Source organism: Syngnathus leptorhynchus, chromosome 1 (assembly GCF_054491065.1).
Source record: "Syngnathus leptorhynchus isolate UIUO chromosome 1, UIUO_Slep, whole genome shotgun sequence".
NCBI classification, from domain to species: Eukaryota; Metazoa; Chordata; class Actinopteri; order Syngnathiformes; family Syngnathidae; genus Syngnathus; species Syngnathus leptorhynchus.
The window spans coordinates 7,077,107-7,104,675 of NC_141195.1; the positions used below are offsets into that span (position 1 = coordinate 7,077,107).

Here is a 27,569-nt window from a genome sequence, read left to right on the forward strand (position 1 = left end):
TTGGAATTGTACCAATATTTTTTGGATTGATGAGCGCTACTATTCCAGGTAGATTAGGGCTATTATTCCAGGTTTGGATAAGGTCTCGTGTGATTTTCTTAGCGGTGCGATACATGGCACTTGCATCAATCGGAAGGTCTCCTCTGATCGGCTAATACTGGTGTCAAAGTCATTTTTGTCACGGGCTGCATCATAGTCTTAGTTTCCTTCGGAGGGCCATTTTGACAACCCCTTTTATTGTATACACTACGGGCTATACAACAAACTGATGACTAGTTTTGAAATCACAGACTACTAAAAACTGTTAAAATATTTTAACAAGATGAAAAAAATTGCCAGCAATCTTGCTCTCTTTTTTTCAAAGTGAAGACAGTTTCATATAATATTGACACGTGAAGAAGATGCACAATTTGTCTTTGCGGGCCACATTAAATTATGTGGTGGGTTGTAGCCGCCCCCCCCCGGCCTTCAGTTTGACACCTATGGTCTAATAAAACCATGTTTTTTTTGACAGCTGTAAACAATACAATGCAACTCTTCTACAAAGTGTCTCTAACCAGCCCAAAATGATCTCACTGACCTCTGAGCAAAATCTCTCCCCTTAGGAGAGTTTACACTGCTTATAATGCTATAGACTCATTCGGCGTCATTACTCAAGAGCAAGAAATATCTCTCGGGAGCTCGAGAAGGAATTGAGGGGTGTGCTAATGGAGCCATTGTTCTTGAGATGTGGTGGTGGTGGTGGTAGGGGGTGGGGGCTTGAGGGGTTTATATTAATGTATGTGCGTGTTGTCAAGGAACAGATTGAGCTAGAGTCAGGTGCTGGCGTGCCTGGTTGAGCCTCGTCTTGGGGGTCAGAGGAACAACGGGAGCGTGTTTTTGCTGCAACTCTGCTGGAACCCAGCTGAGGTATTATGAACATGCACATGGTCACACTTTTTGTAGTTCAGTGAGCACAGTGCCAAGTCATTGTTAAGTGAACTATGGATTAGTGTGTGTGTGTGAGGAAATGCTGCAGACATGCACTTGTGTGTATTACATGGGATTTCCCGCTCCTCCAAGCAGACTGCCCGTTTCAAGATGCCCCCCCCCCCTGTGAAGCCAAGCGTTCACGGTGCGTGTACGCTCTCTGGTCTCTGTTTTGCTCTCTTATCTCATGGCTTCATTTGCCTGCTGCCTTTCAGCCAACAAAGAGAGATGGACGGCACTTTTACTTTATCACACCATAGCAGGTGTGTGCGTGCGTGTGGTCCGATTTGACTTTGCTGCTTTGTTCGCTCTTCATCCATGTGTAGATGTTAAAAGAGACAGCTGCAAGAAGGAATCAAAAACTCAATAGTCCCTCCCAAATGTTGTTTTCCTTCTGTGCAGACCTCTGTCAGTCCAATTTTCAAGGCCTTTTTTTTTAGTCACGCTTGCCTCATTGCTGCGTCACTCCATGTTGCCTGCTTGCTGACTTTCTAAAGGGTAAAAATACAAAAGTTTGAAAAATTCCAGTTTTGCTGACCTCAGCTGCTGTGTGCATTGAGTCCGTCCGTACCTATACTTATCGCAATTTTTTTGTTCTCATTCTAACTTTTATAGATTATTTATTTGTGCCAGGAGAATTTTTCTTAAAGTATTTGAGGGGATATCTTAACAGCCAGACATTTATTGCTTTTGAATGATGTACATACAATCTCTCTTAAACTAAATGTCACATGACACCAATAACACAAACCATACATCCTCTTTTTTTTTTAAATCATATTTTCAGCCAAACACAGGCCCTGAGGAGGTCACCTGGTTTGATTTATCCAGAGTCTTGTTTTCTCCCTCACCATCTGCTTCTCCCCTTTCTGTCTGTCAGCACCTCCAATCCTCCCGTAAAGCTCCCCGACGATGTACACAGGCACTGAAGGCTCAGAGAATTACATAGTGCATTCTCTCCTTATGACTGTTGCATACTAGTCAGCGTTTTCAAGTTGCCAGATGTGCTCTCTCTCTCTGAGAGAACAAAAGTTTGACTGTAAACTGTAATCCAAATTTGGTGAGTGAAAATCAATTGTCAAGATGGTCATAAAGTCACCTGGCTTCATTCGTCTCCTAAAGTTGAAAATAGACAAAGACAGATATGTTCTGAGTTAATACTGATTATTAGCAACCAAGCAGACTGATAACTAATATTTGAAGCTGATATTTATTTGTGGTACAAAGGAAAAACATCTCCCAAAATTTGAATAGTAGATTCTTAAACACTTGTTTTAAGTGTGTTTGTTAAGCAGCTTACAAATTGACAAAAGTACCAACAAATACAGTTGGAAGCTTTCAGCATATCTTCAAAATGAATATTTCAATAAATAAATAAACAACTCTCTTTTCTAGAGTAAATAAGTTGATACAAACATTTCAATATTACTGGAATGCAAATTTTTACTGACGTTTTATATAAAAAAAATTCCAAAACAATGACCTAGTTATTGATTTTTTATTGGTTGTCAATATGCTTCAAAATGGCAAATAGTGGCAGTGATAATTGATCGAGCCGATAATCAGTCTATCTCGAGCTGAAAGTAAACAGAAAAATCAGTACGGTGAGTTTCAATTCCATTCAACGGTCCCCTCCCTTAAAAAATATGCAGCGTTTATGTAAACCAAAACTCTTCTGTGAATGTTTTTCGAAATAAGTCCAGAAATATTCTCAAATATTGTTTAATGGTCCATTGTTTTACAGGTGAACATGAAAATAATTCACAGTAATGTTCTGATCAATTTTAGTTAATAATAATTTTCATCTTCAGCACATCGCTACTTAAAAACCATTTTGACAAAAAGTCAATAAATTACCTCTTCATAACAAAACCACTTTTTGTGGTCCAGCTGCTTGCTGCATCATCTGTCGATGTAACTGTGCATCAATTTTCATGGTTGGAGCGTTTACTCAGGCTGCTTCCTCTGTCAAACCCCTGCACGGATTGGATGTGAACCTTGCAGCTTCTTACTCAAGTTTGACTGTAGAGCACAGAGTGGAACAATGAGTGGGAAGGGCAATGAGAATTCCTGTGGTAGCGTTCCATTCATTGTCCTAGCTGTGCCATCCAACTTGACAAAAATATGTGCTTATCTTAGCAAAGTGTTTGATCACGGTTTCAGCATGTATTGCTGAGTCAGCATTAAATACAGTGTACTTCAAGGCAGCCTTTGAAGGCTTAACCTTTTTGTAAAGTTTTTCTTTTAGCTACAGACCCACTTAACATCTCCAAAGAGGTCTCTGCTCTAGGGATAAAGGGTTTCAACCTCTGTCAGGCTAAGATACAAAACTTCCAAGTGCAGTAGTGATAGAAAGAACAAAAAGCTACTATTAATTCTAAAAAATATTGTCATTTATCAATGGAAACAATTGTTAAATTTGCAGGCCACGCGAAAAGATATGAAAGAGGTTTTGCTCATTCTGAATGTAACAAAGCCACTATTGATTTTCGGTGTTGTTCAAGTGTATTTTAATGAGCAGAATCTCATTTGCAAGCCACTCTTTGATAACAGCAAAATGCAAATTCACTGCTGGCTAATGAAAGAGCCACATGCATTTGATTGATTATTTAAGCTACTTTTAAACAAGGGTAAACAAGGGTATAAATGGACTCTAAGAAAAAAGGATTAAATAAATAAATAAATAAATAAATAAATAAATAAATAAATAAACAAACACACACACACACACACAACATTATTTTGACTACATTTGCCCACACTTTTCTTAACCTTCCAGAAAGAAATCAGCAGCAGTGCTTTGTCAACTTTGCAATTTTTTCCCCCACATGCCCAGACCACCCCCGCACCTTTATTCCATCACCTCCTACTCCACTTAGGTAGCCACAGTGCCTTCTGGGTTTAAAAGTGTCTATTGTCACAACCGTAATCAGGCACATGCTGTGGCATGTAGGTGGTCTGCGATGAGATACCTAAATAGCGATTTAACGCGCCGGTGGATTCAACAAGAAACAAACTCAACAGGGAGTGGCAGTGTACCTGACATTTTCTGTAAACAAGCTTTGCAATTGCTGTGGAATGCATTTTTGCCCGACGTGACGATTAGATTCCATTGCAACAGCCACAGTTCTCTGTCAGAAACAACAACTGTAGATTGGCAACATGCCTCGTGTCAACCGATACTGCAAAAAACACAATCCTGGCCTGGTATGATTGTAAATATGTTATTGAGAAATGCACGCTAAATAATGTCTGAACCGATGTTGCTGCAACACAAAGGTAAGAGAAAGGCAGAGGAGATTGAGGCCGATGACGGATAATTGAAGGAAGGAAAACGGAGGTAGGAAGGAGTCAGGGATTGAAAAGTCACAAGGAAGCAATTACCCATCATTCCATGCTACTGCCCTTTCTTATCTCTGCACCCGGTGATGAGAGTGGGCTAACAGCAGAGAGCATCTTCTCTGACCTCATCAGTAGGACCATTTCTGCAGATGACCTACAGGATGACCATTCATTGTGGAGAGAGGCATCAGGGTTGAGTGTTTTCATTCATGTTTTCCACTATCTGCTGCATGGACGTTATTAATTGATCATATTCACTATCCTTGTTATTTTACGGCTGATTTTTACTCCTGTGCAGCACTTTGTATCCTGCAAGGGTTGTTTTAAAGTGCTCTAAAAATAAAGTTGAGTTGAGGGGAAAAAAAATGGTACAAAGTGCCCCCTATACAGGAAATGTGAAACCTGCATCGACTCTCGTTGGCTATTTGTGTATTATGTTGGGGCTTCCAGCATGTAGATGATGCAAAACCACAGATGGGAGATGATGTTGACCAGATTGTGTCCGCAGCCTCCAAACGGCTTAAAAAGCGCCTCCCCCAGGGATTACTGACATTTTGTCGGAAATTGGCCTAATCCGCAGCAAATTCATTACGTTGTATTCTTGTTAATTAATCGCTTGTGAGACATTGTCCTTTTGACCACAAGCAGACACGTTTGACATGGCTTTTGTTCACGCCTCACTGAGCCTGGCTGTGACACTTCAATCTAAAAGATGTCATCAAGCCGCCAGGACGCTCACACAAGAGATGCATTGGACATGAATGATGGTTAATTTTTTGCTGAAATATTACTAGAGAAGAATGAAAACATGATGATTCAGAGGATTCATTAAACGGTGAAATAATTACGTTTCTTGTCAGCTCTCCACACTGATGATTCTCTGTCCATGTTTGGTGACGAGTGCTTAAAAGGTAGAAAATGGTAATGAGTCCAATTCAGCAGATAATATTCATACTACCATGGTTTATTTTTAAAAACAAAACAAGACACTCAGTGTATTTTTACATATCAATGCAGATGTCTCACAAGGCCAATACAAATTAGGTGCATGTTCTTTCGCAGCTCTTTTCTGAAAAGAAGTTTCAAGGAGACTCATTCATGGTAATCTTCCAAAAATTAAACATCTAGCAAAAAATGTCATTGAATGTTATCTGTCCATTGAAATTTCTGAAGTCATGAGTCATAATGATACAAGTGCCAAATGCCAATCGTGTAAGGCACTACGGCATTTTTCGACTTTGCTAGCTTTTGTTTCCAACTGTTGGCGCAAAGGCCTCTTTATTGATCAATTGTAATACAATCCTGTAAATATTATGAAATAGTTGCCTAGCAAACATTTATGAGGGATAATGTGTTTCCAGATACAGCCAATGTTTTTCGTCACCCATGTGGAAATGGTTTCAATGACTCTCACGCGCCAGCCTTTGTTAATTACGTTCAGCATTCTGTCTTTATGATCCAGTCGAACGAACTAAACTAACTTTGACATCTTTGCACATTTGTGGCAACATTATTTGTTGTTGTCGTCGTTACAGGCCTCCTCCTTTGCCACTTATAGCTGCTGTTTATCACCCAAACTTGACCACCCCTTTACATAACAGGCGCAGGAGCAGATCTAACTCTTATATCTTAAACTACCAATGCGGCTAAACGACATGAAATGGAAATCAAAGCAGCAAATGTATAAAAAATAGAAATGAAAGTAACGTGTCTCATGAAAACAAATGAGAACGAAAGTAAGTTGTAAGCAGGAGAATTTATCATCCCTTCTCTAGTGAGCAGGGCGGAGCTGGGGCTTTACATAAGGAGAAGGAACGAGAGACGGCAAAGAGGTTTGTTGCGATGACATACAAGCACTGAGCCTTTTTTCGATTGTTCCCATCTGAGTCAGCAAACGCCGCATGCTGCAGAGAAGTAACATTTTTGTGCTGCTTAAACTATTTCAAAACGTGGAGTAGTGAGGAGAGAATGCAACCTCGGCGATATTGATAGACGATTGTTGATGCGACCTGAAACCGCATTGACTCTTTATTTGACGTATGACATTTTAGACTATTGCTATGGAGTCCTGTCCTTTTTATTGACGAAAGATTCTGCTCGCTGAAGCATTAATTGCAACATAGTTGGTGTCTTATCTCATTCTGGCACAGTGGCTCATCAGACACTTGTGGCATTTTCAGCGAAGGTCAATCTCAAAAGAGCATAAACAAAGGCAAGTGATCCTCCGTGAGATGCTATGCTGTGTCATACCACTGCGTGGTCTTTGCATACAAATTAAATGAGCTCAGGTCAGGCCACAGTCATCCACTCGGTAAATTCCGACCGCTTCTTGGACTTCAAGTTCTGCTGTCAGTTTGTGTCAGAGCGGTTGAATGAGAGAAATGTTCATCTCTCTTCCTGATGAGCACATCCTGTGCTCTGTACACTTGCGTGAACTGCACTTGCAGAGGTGGGCTGACAAGCGAGGACATCTGCATTTATTTTCAAATCTGGAGAAGGGAGGAGATGATGTATGCGATAGTGGGAATGCTTTTGGCTGTAAATTCGAGGTTGCTATGCAGCTTATCCGGTGACCTTGCTTGTGTAACGATGAGTAATCATGTAAGCAGAACGTGCTGCAATACCCGAGCTGAGTTTGTAGCCATCTTTCATCTGTCCTGACTCCTCATAGCTTCAAGTGTATCCCGTTGATTTCGGCATATCTTACAAACGAGGAGTCTGGAGCTGCTGACTTGAATGAAATGAGACCTTTTCATGTCTTATCTACTCCTTAACAACACATCACTGTTTCTGAAGCACATTTCTCCATGGTTGATTTTAGCCCAAGCACATACTCAGAATTTGATTTGTTTTTGTGAAGACCCTTCCAACTCTTTTTATTGTCTGGCCCTTTTTCAAGATTCAAGAGTTTTTATTCGCCATGTTTGAGCGTGCCAAACAAGGAATTTTTGGATCCGTTTTTCCCGCCTTCTGCTTGTGAGTGCTTGTTGGCAGTGGGATGAATAGACGATGTTAGTCTTAGTCAACTACACCCACCTCCGAACCAGTCAAGGAACAAAGCTTCTTGACCACCTTTCGTTTTGCCCTTATCGTCAGCAAGACTATTTTTAAAGGACCTCACACCCTTGTGTTGATCTTCATGACGCCCGTTGTCAGAAGTACGATAAATCATATCTTTGCACAGGGTTAGGCCACTGTAGAAATTGAAGTTTGAAATTGAATTTTTTGGGGGGAGGGATCTCTCTTTTGTAGTGGTGAGAATTAAATGTTCCATTGTTTGGCTGAAACCAGATGAAAATAATGACTAAGCACATAATTGTAGACTCTCTGGCATTTAGCTTTTGGTTTAGCTTGACTGTCTCTGAAAATGTTCATTAAATCTACGTATTTTCAATAAAGCCTTTCATCGGTCTGACAATTTTGTGTTTTTATGCATACCCAGAACAATAACGCTCCCTGATCGGAGAGATCATCTGACATCACTGAAAACCCTTTGCGCCCTCATCAGAGTAGATAATGAATGATTGTTTACCAAATACTACTCATAAGCTCATTAATTTGTTTGTCCTCTTATTTTCGGCCCTGGCGACTCTGTTTGGATAAAGACTGGGCAATCTTAGTGGAATGCGTCCGCTCGGCATTATTCATAAATGTTCACGTGATGCCAAATGAGGCTACCCAAGGGACAGTGTGACACAGACATTCTGCAGCGTGCATGAGAAGAGGCGACAATAGCTCGGTTGGCTTGCTGTAGTGTTTGTGTGTGTACGTGTGTGTGTCTGTGTGTGTGTGTGTGTGTGTGTGTGTGTGTGTGTGTGTGTGTGTGTGTCTCTGTTGGGAAGCATCAAGAATGCGGTGGCGGTATTTAGCAGATCTACACTCGTAAAATAGGCAACAACAAAGGGTCCCCGTTGCCCTGTGAAATAATTTGATTTAAAATGGACCTGACTCACCACATTTGGGTTTAGAGATGCTAACCACGTAGTGCATAGTTTAATTTTAGAATGACTTATGATGGCTTCACAGGAAAACAGCAACTGGAAATCATTCTAAAATGTTTTGAGTTTTTACTGCCTAAAGGAATGCGTCATTATTTGTGAGCCAAGGTCTTCCTGATCTACAGCCTCACTGACAACTTGGCCTTATTTGTGCATTGTTTTAGCATGTCCTGAGCAGCGCTAACGTTGTACACAGCGTAAATCTAACCATTATTCTTTCTGTTATTCATCCATCAATTGAGTTGTCAAACTCCGGGGGATTTTACCTCAAACTTCTGCATTACCAATTCTTTTAAGCACTCACAAGCTCGAATTGTAAATCCAACATTTAGACTTACTAAGACATATTATTTGCTAATAGCTAGCCATACTTTCTCTCTACTATCTCTACCAATGGAATGTTGCCGGAATTTCCATTCCCATTGCCAGTAACCTCGACATGTAAACCATTCATGGGACTTCCACAGCGGGGAGACTGTGACGGCCGTATTAAATATTCCGTCGTCATTGAAATCGCAAGTAGAGTGGTGAGGTTTAAAGTTCTGAGGAAAGGAAGTGCCTTTGCTGAATTTGTGGCTTGGAAATGTGGCTTTGTGGAGAAGTGAGCCTTCTTAAATGCCACTCCGAAGTTGACGAGTTCTCTTTGGCACCATTTGTGTACATGAGTGTTTTGCGTGTGGTTACATGAGCTGAAGAAAGGCATATTAAGAATATTATTTTTTGCAAACCGCTGTGCTTTTCTGTTGCGTTGAAACATTTCAGAATTAGAAACCTCAATAGCATCTAGCGTCACTAAGTCATTCCAAGGCAAACCGCTGATTCTCCTGGAGCCACTATTTAGCTCCCTTCAAATCCAACAGTTTTATTTTCATTTCTTAGAAAAGTGGTCAACGGGTGATCAAATGCTGCCCATTTCCTGTTATGTTCATTGTTTTTGTCCTCACAGCAAACTTTTGACTTTTATTACACAACAATCAAATAAAAGAAGAAAATGGCGTGAGCTCGAGTTTAGCTGCTAAGTTAGCCAAAGTAAAGAATGCTGACTACGTTTTTTTTGGAGAACTGTCATATTATCACGTGCATTTGGTGAGTTGCAAACAGGAGCTCACCAAGCTCTGTATGGGTTTGTTCTTGGTTTCTGGTCACTGTGTATTTGGTGAAATGTGTTCTCCTTGGTTAATAGCGTGTCATCCATTAGCGAATAAGATTTGGGAGTAATGAATTGAAAAACACAAGCTCTGCATTTCTAAGAGTGTAAATCTGGGTTATTATGACCAATACCAATTTACATAAATCTAGCACTATCCCAAAAAGATTCGACATACGTTTCTGTCTGAACAAGGACGGATTTGGGAAATTCACAAGCGTCATATGTATGTGCAGTACTCCCACTTGTCGATTCGACATCTTTCCATACCAATCAGCTTGTTTGCCACAATTATCCTGCAGCAGTTCTGCATCAAAGAAAATCAAAATTGCATTGTGACCTTCAGCCCATCGTCACATCCAAGCTGATCTTGGCTTTGAAAAAGGTCAACCTTTCCTTTTTGTCCAAGAACAAGGACTCTGGTGTCTTGTTCTTTGCTCTGCTCCTTTCTCTAAGAGAAACCATTGTATCGATGTGCACAATTGCAGAATATTTTGTCAATAAATAGATTGTCACTAATGACTTTTCTGTAGCCCAAAAATAGATTGTCACTAATTAATTTCTCGTAGCATAGCGTCCCCTAATTGTTCTGTATAGTTTTTTCAAACTAAATGTATTCCTGGATCCCTGGCCTACAATATTGTTACACTTATCATTGTGCCTAAAATATGTATTTGTATTCTTAATTATACACAGTATTATTGCCACCATTGTTCCAGTTGTTATGGTGAAATCTTTTTATGCTGCTCACATTTTCCTCCTCTGACCCTTTGTTTTCCTCTTTTCTTTACTTCTTTTAAAGTTGTTCCCCCCGACACTATGATAATGTGAGATTGTATTAGGAACAATTCCCAATTCTGATCCATTTGCAAAGGCCTTTTGTTCCTATTTGATACTTAAAAATCTGCAATTCAATCCACCAAACTACAATGTTTCTCATGTTATAAAAAGAAAAAAAACCAAAGCCCCCCACCACCTTTTGTCACCCTCCTTATTTGCGACCACTGCACAGACTCTACATACAAAATAAAAAGATGCATCGCCTAGCCTAGTTGTTCAGGCAGAACACAAACACCTCCACTGTGACAGAAGTGTCGAAGCACTAAAGTGTCGGACCAAATGTGTCACGATGCTCATGCTATTTGTACACCATAACAGAATCCTCCGTTTGGAAAAGTCCTACTTGGCTGACTCCTATTGCACTGCCCCTTCAGCTGGGTCATCTCGCTTTGCTGTTTATTGAGTCCAAATCAGACTGTTGGGTTTCATCAGTGCAGAAAAGGAGGTGTGATTAATGATGTGAGGTAATTACTGCTATTCATCAGCACTTTAGTTAGCAAGCTGTTTAAGTTAACAGGCTAGAGGTGCCAGCACTGAGGCAAGAAAGCAATAAATATGTATGCATTTTACATGCTGCGTTTACTGCTTCCAAGCCGAAGATGTTCCAAAAGCACATTAAGGTCTGTACTGCCACCGTGAGAGTCTTTTGTGTTAATTTTATTTTTTTCAACCGAATTTGTCTCACAGATTTTTGGCCAAAATCAGGAGTGTGCGTTTGCTTCCCTAAAGCTAAAAGCCACTTGAATCTTAAAGGGTGAGGGGCCAGCCGGGATATTCTGCCCCAGTTTTGGGCAGGCCAATCTCTTGTTCACAGTTGTTTTGGTCTCATAGGCTATGCCGGAAACATAGCTTTCTCATCTTTTGGTCCTTGTTGACAAGGATGGTTGTTGACTCTGTGCAGTGAGCTTTGATGCGGATGCAAGGTGTAGACATGATAATAACATTCTAGGACCCAGGAGCATTCTATTACAGAGATTCCCTGAATGCATTTTGGGGCACTGTTTATGTGACCTCTGTCACAAATACAATTCAAGCAACCAAAGTCACATCAACTAAAGACGTGATTTGTGTATGTGATAGGAATGAATGCATATGAAAGCACATATGAGAAATATTCTTTTTTTCTAGATCCATACATTTTCTTTTCAACAACACAGATGGCCACTCTTGATAGCGTTTTCATCACAGTGCAGTATGTGCTGCTTGCTCATTGGACAACTTGTGTGAGTCACCAGAAAGAGCGTTTGATGGGGTTTTTGAAAATCGGGCAGCCGGCAGGAAAAGGACAAAGGTTGGAGTGCGCCTCAAAAGGGAAAGTTCAGAAAAACTGGATGTGAAACAAGGTTTGGTCCCAATGCATTTTTGTCCACTGAGCATGAGCCCAATTCCCTGAGAGGAATTCCATGTAAATCGAGTTGATGTTCATCATACATCTACCAAGTTGGCAAATGTCCTTAAGCGCTTTCAAACTTCTTGTGTCTCACTTGCATTCCATCTATCGTTGCTTGTGTTTTTTCATGGATTTTGTCCAAATTAGCCTTGGTGACATAAATGCTCATCATGTTGACAAAGCATATTCAAGTATCAGATGTGCCATTTATAGATCCCAACAGATTTTCCAAAACAAATTCAAAATTCGAAAAGCTTTGTCTGTTAAAATAAACATAAATGTTTTCAGTGTGCTAAATAAACCCATACAGTCACAATCACACACAATACTAAAAGAACAACATGTAAAAATCTCTGTTAAAAATAAAATCAAAAATAAAATCTTAACAATCTCAATACATGATGCTTGAGGTATTTAGGTCAGCGTCACAGGTAATATAAATTTTGTTGTCCACAACTTTAAAAACAAAAAAGACTTTTGTCTGCCAAGGTTTTTCTCCTTACTCGTCCATCATTTTCCCACTTTATCCCATTTGTCTTGGTTTAATCAATCAAAGCGTACCATTTCATTCACCAAAACGTCTTTTTTTTTTCATCCTTGATTTAGAGCCAACAGAGACAAACAGTCCATACTCTGGAATATTTGTCAGCATTTCCACTCATATCTTTCCCCAGAATCCTCCTGTGTTTCTTTTTATTTCTTGTTTCTTCATTTGAGCTTAATCCCATTTCTGCAACAATCCTCCATCTGGCGGACAGCGGAATTAACGGCTGTAAGCGATGGCCAGCATATGAATGGGCGCAATCAAAGGCTCTGTGACAAGCGTGTGGACTGAGAACTTCTGCACGGTTCAAAGTAAAAACCTCTCAGAGAAACTAATTGCAAGGAAAGGCTGTCTGCCACCAAAGTGATGGTTTTGAGCTGTCCGCACTTTGGACAAAGATGACACCTACACGAGCGTTACCTGGCATAGATGGCCTCTGAGTTGAAAAAGAAAAAGAGCAACAATTGCTGATGCCCTTTCATGTATTATGCTGGACATGCTCTTATCGTCAAGATTTCCAAGCCAAGGGTGATGCAGGATAATGTTTTGTTTATTGATTTACCTTTTTATGTACAGGCATGACATTTTGTTGGGTTTTAGTCTAGACTAGATACTGAGTAAAAATAGACAAAATGTCTTCCAATCACATCAGATGTTTGCAAAAGAATTGAACAGAAAAATGAAAACATACTACCGTAATTTCCAGACTATAAGCCGCTACCTTTTGTGTAAGATTTGCCCCTGCAGTTTATAGTCTAGTGCGGCTTACCATGATTTTTATGATATTGTATGACTTGTGCATATGTGGTTATATATGGGAAATATACGGTTTATAGTCCAGTGTGGCTTACGTACGAACAAAACAGGCTTCTCCCTTAATTTTAGCTGGTGCAGTTTATATTTGAGTGTGGCCCATCGTCCAGAAATTACGGTAACTAACCTTACTTGGGTAGAAAGGCTTGTAGGCAGATTTTAATGTATTATTCAAATGTGGCAGTGTAGAGACAAACCGCAGTTTTTTTTTTCAGCTGCCAATCCTTTAGGTCCGTTTTTCATTTTTCTCCATTATTTTTCTCATTCAGAACGATTTGACTGTAAGCTGCCTACAATGCAAGCCTCAACCAACATTTATCCTTGCGGAATTAAATTAGTTTTCCCTTTTTTGCCTCTCTCTCTCTTCCATCTCATTCATCTACAAACCTCGACTTGGCTCTTGATCATTTTTCAAAATGGCACGCGAAAATCGTAAATCTGAGGCAGCGTTTATTTCACACCACATTCAGTGCGATGGTGCCAAGAGCGGAAAGGGGGGAGCACAGATATGAGGCATCAATCACAAGCTGCTTCAGCTCTTGCGTTGCCCTCGGACAAGCAACGGTTAGCAGAAGAGCAGTCTTGCTGTTGCTGCTGTTTTAGTTGTTTTCGTTGTCAGTCGTAGAAGCCGCATTGTCTTTTTTAACCCGCAGCCTCGAATGAAACAGAATCCGTATACGACGACTTCATTCTAGTGTGAAACTGTGCAAGTCTTATTTTGACCATCTCTCCAGAGCTCTATTATAAAATTCTATTTTCAATCTTCCCATTCTTAAACGGAAATGTAAATTTATTGAATATATTTAACAAAAATATTCTTTTATAACTCCCAACCTCAATTCACTGACTGCAAAGTCTGCCTGGCCTTACTCAATAGCAAAGAGGAAAATCAAATAAATATTTCAAACAGTAGAGCTCAGACAAAAACATGGAGTCATAAGACCTTTAACTCCAGCATCAAACGTCTTGGATCAGTCATCTTTTGAACAGATAGAGGCCCACAAGTAACTACTTTGAGTGCCTGAGTTTTCCTTCTTCTCAAGGATGTTGAAGACTGAAAACATTTTGATGTCAAAAACTCAAATGTTGGTCTCGTGTCTCTTGTCTTTTATTTATGTTCAGATCGCAATTAAGAAGATTGTAATCTTTGTTTGAAATCACATTTTTAAAGTGACAGAATGGCTATAGTTTGGTAAAAGCCCCTAAACATAAAAGTACAAGCTAATCAGTGAAACACAATAGCGGTGATGGCTTGCATGAATTCTTCTGGGTCAGGCTCAATCATCTTCACTGATGATATAACACATGATGGTTGCAGCAAAATGAATTCATATATTCATAAAGGAAATCAAAGAAGATCCAACTAGATTCTGCATGATGCAGCAAAATAATGACCTAAAATAGACTTTTGCCAAAACAACAAAGGTGTAATCAGGAGAAAGAAATGAAAGCCTCCATTATTATCTGCAAAAGACTTTGGTGACATCATTGTGACAAAGACTTGATGCAGTTATTGCAAGCCAAACTTCAAGTTTTGGACCTCCCCGTGGTAACTGAGCTGTCTGAAAAACGGCAACAACTCAGATAGCAGCAGCACCTGCAGCAGCTCCAATGTCATCTTAGAGTAACAGCACTACCAGGCCTTCCCAAGAGTATGCAGTTTGGCCCAAAGCCTGCAACAAGTGGCCTTTTCACAGCTGGCAATGTCATTATAGTATAAAGGATGGCTTAGCTACACAAAGCCGTAACGATCCTCTTTAAAATAATACATTAGCGACCGTTTTGGTCTGAAGATTTTAAGATTCACGCTTGCTGTGTGCACTGTTATGGATATAGATATTGCAACTTTATCAAAAACATAAATACCTTTAAATTAGTAGGTACTTTCCCCATGACTCGATTGTTGAAAGAACAGCCAGACAGGAGGCATGGGCTTATGAGCCTCACCATTCTTGCCTTTGAGTGTCTCTACATGAAGTTTATGCTCCCGCTATTGCTGACAATATATTTGGTCAACCACCGGGCGCTATCATGGTTGTGCGCCGTCATCGTGACACTCAGTTTATCACGGGCACCACCTGGTCACACTTCTTGGCTTCAATCCATGCCAGTAATTGAAAATGATTCCCATGTTCTATTGCTTTGGCCTGCTTTCTGACAGATGTGGTCTGACACGGCAGAAACATTGCAACATTATTCCCTTGCGGTTTACACAAGCGCTGTGATTGACATCATCCACTGATGCTCTTTCATCTCGGTTACACAAAAAGATGATGGCCAGCATTTACATGCAGGCGCATCTCCTGGGAACATATAGGCAGTATCGCCTCCACCCTTGAAGATGGGGGAATATGAACAGGAGTGTCATGGAACCGATATGCCAGATATGCTGTTCGTGGAATACTTTGTTTTGATCTGAGGTATAAATACCGTGTCCATAAATAGGACGGAAAACGTCAAAGATTCTGCCACTACTAATGAAAGCCGCAGCCTTCAGGGCCCTGTTAATCCCGTTTGGGAATATTTCGTGTATTTTGGAGCTCAGTCGCATGAATTTCTTTGCAGTTGAATCTGGTGCTTAATGGGATTTGCTATTGTGGCCACAACTCCCTGTGCTTGGGGAGTACAATAAAACAATGTCTTGTTTGAATCATTAGTTTTGATTCCGATGACCAGGGGATTTCTTCATCCGTTTTGCAAAGATTATGGCCAATACGTTAAACTTCTAGAGATCATAATTGGTTGTTATAAGATTCTTTGTAACTCATCTAAACGCTGTTTGAACTGTGACGCTGTTGTTTTAAACTGTTCTTTTTCAACATGTCAAAATGGCAGTGATTGACTAGAATTAAAATTTTAATTTGGAATTTCGCCAAAATTTTGGGAACTTATATTTCTAAAATAATTTGTAAAAAATAATTTAAAATTTTTTATCAATTGTGTTTTGCATTGCATTATACGTCTATCTTTAGGAAATTAAATTGTGAAGTTTCCTTATTAACCGTGTTTAATTTATATTTACCGTAATTTTCAAACAAAGCCGCTAATGATGCCGGTAGTACGTGGGGCCCTTCGTCATCTTCGTCATCCCGTGATCGAATCTTTGTCGTTGATGTAAACAACCGCCGCGCTTCTGACATCACTTGAAATTCAAATTACAGCAATCCCTTGCTACATCGCGGTTCGTTTATCGCGGTTTCCCTTTTTATTTTATTTTTTGAAAATATTTAAAAAAATTCACATATAAGTCGCTCCTCAGTATAAGTCCCGCCCCCCACCCAAACTGAGAAAAAAAACGCGATTTATAGTCCGAAAATTACGGTACTTTCAAAATTGTGGTTGTCGGAAGGCTATAAAATAGCTTGACTACGCCATAAGTAATTTCTCTTCCATTCAAAATTATTTTATCTATCCAGTCTAGTTAGACTAACTTCAAGCATTAAACGGTTTTATTTTATCCAATGACTAAATCTTGGCACGTTAAGACCTTTCAAGCACCCACCCTCTTCTTTGTGCCGCATCTCAAGGAGAACGACTCACACTAACAAATATCAAACTCCTGTTTGAGAAGCTCCAGCGAGTCATCTCCCTGGCGATAACAACGTACAGCTCATCAGGCAGACACCTCAACTCAGCCTACATCATTTTGAGAGGATGACTCACCTGGCAGGCGAGGTGTTGTTGCTATAGCCACACTTTTGTTACGCACTCTTTTTCAGGCCCACCTTCTGTACTGCAATGCAACTTGAGAAGCCCAATTACACATATCTGCCGAGTTACACTTGTACATGAATATAATGACATCCATCTTCACTGATATAGTGCCAAACCGAAATAAAAGCAAACAAGTTTAACACCTGGTGTATCAAAGACACCCCACAGAGCTGTGCTAGCAGGAAAAACATGACCAGAAAAAAATCGTTGAATAGGAGCGTGATTCCTAATCAAATGTGGGGCAAGCATCTGTTTTCATGAAAAACAATCAAATGAAATGAAAAACCTTTGATCCTAACTGTGTTCTAGAACATGCTTGGATATGTAACTATATAAACTGGCAATATCCAATTACAATGTGACCATTACATTTAGAGCCTAATAGCGATACTTACACAAATGCTGGGTTAAAAACAACACAATGTGGTTTAGAAATTGGACTGAACCAGGACGTTGGGTAAAATTTGGGGAGAAAAAAAAAAGAATTACAATTTGACAGATAAAATGAGCAGCTTCAACTAGGCTGCTGATGTAGTAGCACAGGCTGCTGGATCGATGCTTTGTATGATGGCGGTTTCTTCCCTGGATCTTGTCATGCTCTTCATACCTTAGCCAACTTTTATATATGTGTAGCTTATATTGAAAAAATGTGACCCTGTCGCATGAACTCAATTGGAAGTCTAAAAAGCAGTGACAATGTGAAAATGATACATTTTCACATTTGTGATTCAAACATCAGAAAAGTATGTAAGGACCTAATCATTTCCCATTTGGAATTCATTTGAATTTTTAATGCCTTGAAGAAAAATGCTTATTTTGAGAAAGTGCAGTGACATCTTTATGACAAGTCCAAAACTGCTGTTACATTCAAATCAAGTAAAACCAAATCATGTCTGGTATCAACAGCAAGCTTTGGATTGTCAGCAGATGCCGATATAACTTATATCTACACTACATGATTGCAAAAAATTGTCTAATACAATCACCCGTGATGCAAACATCTCATCTTTGTTGCGAGGTTGAGGCTGAAAGGCCGCTTTTGATTAGTCTGAATCATTTTCCACATGCACCAAACCAATGAGGACAAAACGGTTCAATAATAATAATAATAATTTTGATCATAATAAGGATATTATTATTGTTATTATCATCATCGTCGTCATCAACTCATGAAAAGTGAATGTTGCCGTAATGTGCGCTAATCCTAGGATGAAATATTTGTCCGTGAAAGCTGGTGCGAGAGGCAGCATATGGGGCCTTACATAAAAAAGCGCAAAAGCATTCCCCTGGGTCAGCTTTCCCACAAAGCCCTCCTCTCAGCTGTGCATATTATTAGGACGCATGCTTAAAGCATCACTGACTGCTTAGTAGTCGTAACCTTTTTTAAGGTGATGCACAATCAAACATCATTTCACCTCAGAAAACGGCAAAAATATTCATGCGTGGTCACCGTTACGACCATCATTGAGATTCATTTTAGCATTTATCCATTAGCTGATCAAACATGTCGCCATCAGACTCGTTTCCATGTCGTGTCTTTTTCATGCACGTTGGAGAATACTGTCGATGCAAGTATTTCTTTTTCTGCTATGCTTTCATTATACATGCAACTAGTTCACTTATCAATCTCTCTCACTCGATGATGCAGTTTCTTTTCCCCCTGGCTGCGTTCTTTCTGATCCTCCAATGTCAACAAATGCAAAGATCACATTCTAGCTCATAGATATGACACAATGCATTGTTCTGCTCCTTGATCTCCTTCCCATTAAATCTTGTGTGTGTGTGTGTGTGTGTGTGTGTGTGTGTGTGTGTGTGTGTGTGTGTGTGTGTGTGTGTGTGTGTGTGTGTGTGTGTGTGTGTGTGTGTGTGTGTGTGTGTGTGTGTGTGTGTGTGTGTGTGTGTGTGTGTGTGTGTGTGTGACTGCAAGTTGGAATTGCGATGGTGGGCTGGTGGATGAAAAGGGTTTGCACTGCGAATCTCTGTTTGAGCCTCGACAGAGATTATTCAGCATGCTGTAGTTCTGTCGCAATGGAAATAATGTTTACAGCTTGTTAGCCCAAAAAAATAATGGTAAGGTGGTAAGCTTTGATTGCCTCAATATTAAAATTATAGAAACGGGGACACAAATCTAAACTGTTCACAGTTAGTCTGAAATGACCTAAATCGATCCTACATCGGGAATGTCTTGATTGTGTCATAACAGAAAAATCCATCATCAATTCTGGAGCCACAAGCCAACATTGTCTTGTCTTGTTATCTCAAGCAGTTGATAACAATGTCATAGTCTGACGTAAGGTCAAGGAGAATTAAAATGGAGTTATATCATACTGTCCTAGCAACACGAAATGAACCTTGGCTACTCACCACGTCGGGCAAACTTGATTGAAACATTTTACAACATGGTATGAAATCAACAGCTTGGAGTTGGCTTAAAATAGGAAAGACAAGGCAGATGGAGTGTTCTCAAGGCGCAGCCATTGCAAGCAACAGAAGGCTTCGGATGATACAGAATGCAGAATGGAGCTTCTTCTCTTATTTGCTCTCATTGTGGCCCTCAACTTGTGGTTAGGGCTTGCTCTTGCTATTAGAATCTTCACAGGGGACAAAAAGAAAGTCATTTCAGCCACTAGCATACGTTTACTAAGGAAGATTCCAGGCTAGTAAATATCAGAGGGTCGGAATTGTTTGGTCTGGTGAAAAAATCCATAATTATGTCTGCCAAACGCGCAAAATGAACTGCGCTGTAAATGTGCCCATTCTGGGAGGAGTTTATGCAAAAAGATTAAGACAGCGGGCTTAAGGTGATTTATCAAACCTGAGACTTAAGGCGTCGGTTGATTTGTGCATCTTTAAATAGCGCCTCCGAAAAGCAGGTACAAACTAGCGCAAAGGGAAAATTAGAAAGGTTTTCCACTCATGTAAACCTTTTTTAAAACGCCTGACGTATGGTTCATTCAGCAATGCGGTTGTAGCGCATCTGACATGATGACAGTTGTTGCTAGTCGCTCCCTAGTTATCCGTCTCTCCGTCCGTTTTAAGGTCCAGACGAAAAGAGCTGCGTCACGTTATTGATGCAATTTATTTTTCGCAATTTGAAGAAAAAAGATGACGAAATAGCGCTTCCTTTGGATTTCAATGAGACAGAATGAGGTGACATTTTCTGCATTTTCTGTCGCGAATACGCCTAACAAGGAGGTAATGTGCAAATGGCGGCGGCATTCTTGTTACCACAGGTGGCAGAATGAAAGGAAAGCCTGATTAGACACCCACCGCTGTCGGCTTGACTTCCTCTTGTCATTGAGGAAAAGCTTTTTGTCTTTGAAATATCCTAGACAGCACTATTTTCTCATTGCCGTGTTCTTGCACATGAATTATTCAGTTTGTGTATTCTTATTGAACTTTATTTTTTTTTTATGGGTGTGGGACTTGTGGAGCAATGGCCTACTTCTGACTGATGTTCAACAGTTGAGGTGCTCAGATGATGATTTTTGTCTTTGCCTTAAAATATATATTCCGAAACTTTAGGGAGTAAAGCTCCAACAAAACGGTGAAAGTTTGTTCTCATGTTATGTTTATGTTGCATTAAGTGCACGTATTCCCCCTTAAAGTGAAGGAATAAGCTCAAACATCCCCATCGACTTATTCATCAATCATTATCTCAGGAAAATTCAAAAGTCAGCACTTTATTAGTTGCTCAGCAGCAGTCAATGTTTAACTAACTTTCGGGATTATCTGTGTGATCATTCATCTGTCCATTTTTTTTCCCCATGATTAATTTAGGTTTTTACTTCATCACAATATTAATCATCTTGTGTGTGTGTGTTTTTTTTAGGCATTTGAATTTAATACTACACAAGGCATGATATCCGGTAAAGTCCTCATGGGTCTGAAGTTGCACTTTCACAACATAAACTTTTGCCTCATTGTAGCATGTCTTTAATATTTCCCTTCTTCGCATTATGTTCAAAGCAAAAAGCCAACACAGTATTTATTTATTTATTTATTTATTTATTTTTCTGAATGAGATCTGATTTAACATTGTCTTCCTTTTTTTTTCCTGCAAGAAAGTTTACATGAGCCTACACCTTTATCCTCATGAGGGCAGTAATAATTTGGCTATCAGCTCAAATATAATGCAGTTGCATTCATATCTCTGCATGTATCGGATTATATACAGTTGACACACTGTGCAACTCAATAAAAATATTTTTTTTACATACTTACATTTACAATTTACATAGTTGTAACACATGGCCATGGCCCAGCTAATTCAAAATGAGCAATAGAAAAACAAACAACAAAATAATTGTTTATCAATTTCAACATGAAATATTTGTCATGTATCCAGTCGAATACAAGTCGAAAAGCATTTGCAAACCATCAATTCTGTTTTTATATTTTACACTACTATATGCACTCTACACATTAGACAGTATACTGTATTTGAAATATATAAATATATTCATACAGAAAACAGTACACGCGCACGAAAAACGTAGTAGAATAATTTCAGTCCATCATTATCTTTATTGCTCAATCAAGTAGTTAAAAGGCTAACAGTGTAGTAGGAAAACCGAGAAGGAGAGATGAGATTGAGTTGATTGGTATTTCTGAAGGTGATCTTAAGCAGAGGTGCGAGCAGTCTCACAGCAATTCACCCGGGGCTGGAATAATAACTATCTGCTGCGACAAAGAGAGATGGAGCGATAGAATAATGATGAGAGGAGGATCGAGACAGACCACGTTTCTATCGTACGCTCCCATGCATCATCATTTCTCCTGCCGGCCAACAAAACCCCTCATCCCAGCCCCTCCCTCTGTTTTTAATGATTCTCCATCCCTAAAGCGCACCCCTTCAACCCATTGGTATTTGTTTAATAGGCAAATGACAAGGCACAAAGACTTCTATTGTGTCCCACATGTCTCAAAAGTATGACCATGGCAAGCCAGCGACGATGCTGCCATGTAAGTTAGCGGGCGGGCAGCTCAGCGGTAGCGCTGGCTCTCTCTGTCTATGGAGATATGATGGAGCACACTAACACAACCTGACAGGCGGGCCACAAAGACCGCCCTGTTCTCTGCACTGGAGTTGGACTTGCCTTTAGACAGTAGAGGTGATTTGCATGCTTTTGCATTTGAGGGATTGATTTTGTCCACCCTATGGGACATGTACCCTGGCAATTAGTAAAACCCCCATCGTCATGACTGATTACAGCGAAATCTTCCTGGGAGGTTTTTTTTTTTTTTTAGATTTAACTTGAATTTCTTTGCCAATTCAGTTTCTGGGAACGCAGACCGCAGGCTTGTGGTTTCTGATGCGCAACGTCCATTGAGAACCCCAGCTTATATTCCCTTGACCTAAATTCCTCACTCGCATTGTTCTGGTAAAAAAAAGTCCAAAGAGTTCCATAACAGTGAGCTGTGTGTCTGTTGGCTTAACTATAGCGAAGCTACTAGACTGTTTCAATGAACAAGGACGCCCGCATGAGTTGTTTCAAAGTTCAGATGAAATACGAGTTCCTCATCACTCCAATACAGCAAGCAAGCTTTTATGAACTTGAATTTATTTTTCTCTCTAGTCACTCAAGGGTTGTCTCATTTTCTTGAACTGGCAGAAAAAAACTGTTGCCTATTTGTTGTACTGAATTATGGTCTTCTTCTTCTAGGGAAGGTGCTGAATGCCGATTTGCATCACTACCTCAGTCTCCAGTTCCAGAAGGGGTCCCTTGATCACAAGCTTCAGCAGGTGATCAGGGACAACTTGTACCTGCGCACGATTCCCTGTGAGTATTCGAGAAATGACTTTTATCAATCTGTGATATTTGTAGCCCAGTCAAGATACTTGCCACTAATTCTAACATTCAGTCCATAGCTTCTTATCGAGTTGGCAACTTATTCAATTAAGACAACCTCCAGCAACAATGCAATATTAACAAGCAAAGTTTTGCCCTGGGCTTGCTGTTGTGGTTTTGCTTCAAATGAATCATAGCTGCTCTGACTCCAGTAGTCCTGCCCGCTCGTCGAATCTAGCTTAAGCCTAAGGAGCATAGCGAAAGGGCGTAGAAGCATGACTTTCTACTTCACCACCCAGCCTGAAGCCTTATTAAATGTTGTGCTTGGCTCTCATAATGATGACAGGAGCTGAACAGTGCCAGTGGTGCGCGGCCACCAGGTAATCCATCACATCTTGGCAGAATCCCAAACTCCATCCTCAGTGCCAGCCACATCTCACCTTTTAGACTGTATGTCCTTCACGGGTGTGGAATCAACACTACACGTGTCTCACTGGAAGATAAGAAGCAAAGAAAAAGAGAGTCGATGGAATTAGCGTACCTTAAAGGTCACCTTTTTAACAGCGATGTTAATCATGATGAATAATCATACATAATATAATTTTTTTTTTTCCATTGTGTTGACAGTTCAACCTGTGCACACTTTTGCTCTAAGATTATGCATTTGACATTTCTAGACGTTTGCCCAGCTTTAACCACCACCTATGCATATGAGGGACTGGATAATAAAATGTTAAGTTGAACAGAGTTGAAAAATGTCCTTTTTGTAGGTCTTGTCACCTCTCCCTATTGCTGTCAGACAGAATAAACCATTACCCCTTTAGCAAAGTGAGTTGTTTTAGAAGTGATAGCCCACAGCGGTATCAGGGATGGATGTTGGCGCAGAAGGAAAATGAAGAATGGGGACATTAAATGCAAAGTTAAATTCCCTCATGTGTGCAAAGCAGCCAGATAGCAGAGCGACTAGGCTCCGTAAAAGCCCCGATTACAGCTCAAATGATGCTAAGCAGAGTTGGCACGTTAAAAGCGTGAAGTATTTTCCATAACAATGTGTTTCCAGCATCTCCAAGATGAGTGCATCATCAAGGCAATATGTGCTACTTTCTTAATGAGAGGCAGCAGTTTACGAGCATTGTTATTTCATGAAAGTAGCAGCAACGATGTTCCGGGCCCAGAAACATCGCCTTGTGTTTTAGGTTAAGGAAGTTATTTTGAGATGTCGCAGTTGCTTCAACATTGTCTCAATTTAACAGCCGCTGGCATCTGTTGCCATATATATATATAATATATATATATATTTTTTGAACTCCCCAAACTTTATGACAAGTGGGAACAAATCTTCTCTAATGCGTTTGGATTTTCATTTCCCATTAGAACTGAGGTTCCATATGGGCTTGGAGAAAAACCTCATATTTAAGTTCCACCAGCATTTATTGAATAGAATCTTAGATTTCGAATCTAAAGTGTACCGTTGTTTGCAGGTACAACTCGGCAGCCCAGAGAAGGGGAAGTTCCTGGAGTGGACTACAACTTCATCAGTGTGGAAGAGTTCCGTAACCTGGAGGAATGTGGACTGCTGCTAGAGAGTGGAACCTATGATGGTATTTTATTTTATTTATATTATGAGCAAATTTGACTTTTAAAATGAATATTGAAACTGGACCAAATAACTCCTGCTCTTTTTTGACCACCCACTAAAAATGTAATTTGGTGAAATGAAAATAATAGTCTCGCTTTTTCCTCTCTATATGGGCACTCAGGTTACTTTTTCTATTGATCGTCATAGTAACGTAAAATCATTCTTGTGTTGTTGCTGTGTGAAACAAGCCAAGTTAATATGTAGCCAGGTGATATGCATGTGTGAGTGTCCGCTCCCTGTCCCAATTGGGCCCCTGGTGACCAGCCCTTCAACCCTGAAGTCGTAAACCAGTCAGCAAGATGAGTAATAGAGTTGCTCTGCCCTCGCCTCATAATGCAGCACAAGCATCCTTATATTGATGCCCGACATTCACAAGCTCCCAGAAGTTTAATTATCGTCTCTAAATGTCAATACCGCAACGGAGATATACATCTGAAACAGCAAAAAAAAAAAAAAAAGGGGTGAGAGACAGAGAAAAGTGTGAGATACATGACCAAAAACAAAAAAAACCTTTGCAGCAAATGTCTATCTACGTTATTTTGCACAACACCGTGGACAGAAAGTTGACAATATATGAATTATTCACAATAGAGGTATGTATTGCCAAAATTCCTTCAGGTAAAACAGATGTTTCCAGTCCATCAAAAATCCCCAATGGTTATGGTCAGAAACAAAAATATTGCAGCTGTAGGAACACAGACTATTTCAAATCCCATTAAAACATCTAACTTTCTTGTTAAAGCCAGAACTACAGAATACATTTTCCTGTAGAACCTTTAAAATTATCACTCGAAACATCCTGTATAATTTTATAAAAAAAATAAAAAAAAGAGTTCGATTTTATTTTATTTTTTGCCTTTTTCCTATTATTTAATTTCCACAATGGGACTATCAAAAAAAGTACCTTCCAATAATTGTTTTGCCTCGTACTTAAATATAAAAATATCGGACGACATTCATTATCCAAAAGGGCCCGAGAAATGTCAAGATAAAGGTAGATATTTAACGATTGTAGGCTCGAGTTGTTTTTTAAGTACCTCATGGGGCCACTGGGCTACTCTAATGATGCAGTGGAGATTATTGAATTTCTTAAATAGCAGAGACAACAACTACTCGACGATTATAGTCCATGCTTGTGCGTCTGTCAAGGGACGGTTGGTCAGAAAATGAAGATAATACAATCCTTGTTGTTCATAAAAACAAACACAAATTCATCCTTCCCCTGCCAATCATGAACTTCACTGGGAATGTAATTTTCCACCCCAGTGTTTTTGTGCTCCACAAAGCCCACAACTGTTTTGAAATGGGACAAGTGTTTATGTTGCAGACTTTGTAGAGTCATGAGGCGAAGCTGCTTTGCTGTTTATTCGATAGAAAGAGGGAGGGTGGGCGGCCTGCCAAAAGTCACTGAGTTGGGAGGGAACTGAGGTGCTGCGCTGGCAACTGCTAACAACTTAGAGTTCACAAAAGGAATTCTCTTTACGGCATATAGACAAGTGCCAAATAAAAAAGAAAAAGTGTCAAGGGGAGTATTGTTAATGAGATGTCCCCAGACGTTCTGTGATTGGGAACAAAAGAATGCAGGGTTGGAAAAGGTAACTGAAGCTCGGCCACAGCGGCCATTCATGCCAAATGGCGCAAGAGTGCCAAAGCAAGCTTGGCCTCACATGCCTCTGGCTGTGGCAATCACAATCAGAGCCTGGGCAGACTGGGCACTGCCCCAGAGAGTGAAGCTCCATCCTCAATCATTAATGAAGGTCTTTGTAGCTGGCAAGGAAGCATTTTTCAATTTGTATGGAGATTTTGTTCTGCATTTACCCGTGTCAGCCCTAGACAATATATACTGAGTTTTCACCAGTGTTTTCTGAACAATTTTATGGGTTTGTCAAATTTTTGGGGTTTCTTTTGCAAACCCCAATACTCTCTTGTATAAAAATGACATTAGAATATTCAATATCTGAAATATACAGGACATATTCTAAAATTTCAATGCTTTTTTTATTTAATCATTTTAATTTTAGAACAGAATTTAATGTGCCTCATCTTACAAACAATTCGACTTACAGCCACTGGGTTCGTCAATTGAGAACTACCTGTACTCTTGCCAGATTTGCATGAATGAGAAATGTAAAAAATATTTTCATTCAGAAAAAAGACACAAATGATGAATAGTAAACACAATGACTTGTCAAGAAGTCAGGTCTAGCCAAGAAGTTGCAAGTCCTCAAAGTCGTGACTTGCGGCAAGTCATGTGATGCACACCTCTAATATTTATTATAACGTGAATTATTTTCTATTCCTTGTGGGTGCACCAGCCTGGAGAGCTCTCTTTCCCTAAATTACACCATGAATAACTAAGTAAACAAAAGTAAACAAGATGTCTGTTGGGATTCAAGCTAATTTCACAAAGCTTCTAAAACCCCCGACTCCTCAAAGACACAGTACACTCATCAAGTAATTAATAAAAACAATTAGCCTGCAGACGCTTTAGTTCCTCTTTTTTGAGCGTGCATGGTTTTAGACGACTCAACAAACTGCAAACATCTCCTTAAGCTACCATTTGCATCGTGACTAATGAGCTCAGTAGCATTAGCCTAGCATCCATCTCACAGCAGTCGCAATCATTGGTGTCCTCATGCACATTCTATTACTGAGCATGATGAAATAGACTTGTGCCAAGATGAGTAAACTTTCAAATGGTTGTGCTTTTTCGAAGTAGGACACTTGTGTGTGTGGATTCCCCTTTTGGTTTCATTTTACAGTATGGTAAAGAACTCCTTCGTATCCCCCCCCTTATCTTTCTGTGGCCTTGTGTGAGGAGGTCCAACTTCTCCAAAAGTATATTTGAGGAAGGATGAAAATGAGTGGTGCTCTTGATGCACTGTGCACGCTCACTCCATGAAGTTAGCTCTGCACTGCCTTGGGCGCCGGGATGACAGAAAAGGCTGATGGACTTAAAAGGGAGATGTCAGGCTTTCAAAACGTTCTTTTTAATAAGCACTATATCTCTTCATTGTTTTTTTTTTTCTCCCCCAGAGCCTAATAGAATTATAAAAGACTAACATTTACATAACATGGACGCTAGAATGATTTGTAATGCATAGCTTTAGAAAGACAAAAAATGCACTTGAAGATTGAGTGACAATGTTATGTCAGACTTGAGTGAATTTAAAATTTTAGTACGGATCTATAAATTATTGAATGCTCTCGTCCTGAATACATTAATGGAATGCCGGTTAAATATGAACCCAGTAAAGCTCTGAGGTTTGCAATTAGGGGAGCCTGGGAGTGTTTCAAAGCAAACACGGTAAAGCGGCATTCAGATTTTACGTATGCTTACATCATTTTTTTTTTGCTTTGCTTTTAAATGTCTATAAATCT

The 27,569-nt window shown here is 39.8% G+C and overlaps 1 protein-coding gene across 3 annotated transcripts in view; it reads left to right on the top strand.

Moving 5' to 3' along the window:
• The window catches only part of magi3a (membrane associated guanylate kinase, WW and PDZ domain containing 3a), a 58,205-nt gene that overhangs the window by 12,951 nt on the left and 17,685 nt on the right, over positions 1 to 27,569 (top strand). For all 3 annotated transcript variants that reach the window (XM_085925467.1, XM_085925475.1, XM_085925484.1), the window contains 2 exons: positions 22,424 to 22,540; positions 24,031 to 24,150. In XM_085925467.1, the coding sequence (XP_085781593.1) occupies positions 22,424 to 22,540; positions 24,031 to 24,150 (237 nt within the window). The remainder of the gene's footprint in view (positions 1 to 22,423; positions 22,541 to 24,030; positions 24,151 to 27,569) is intronic.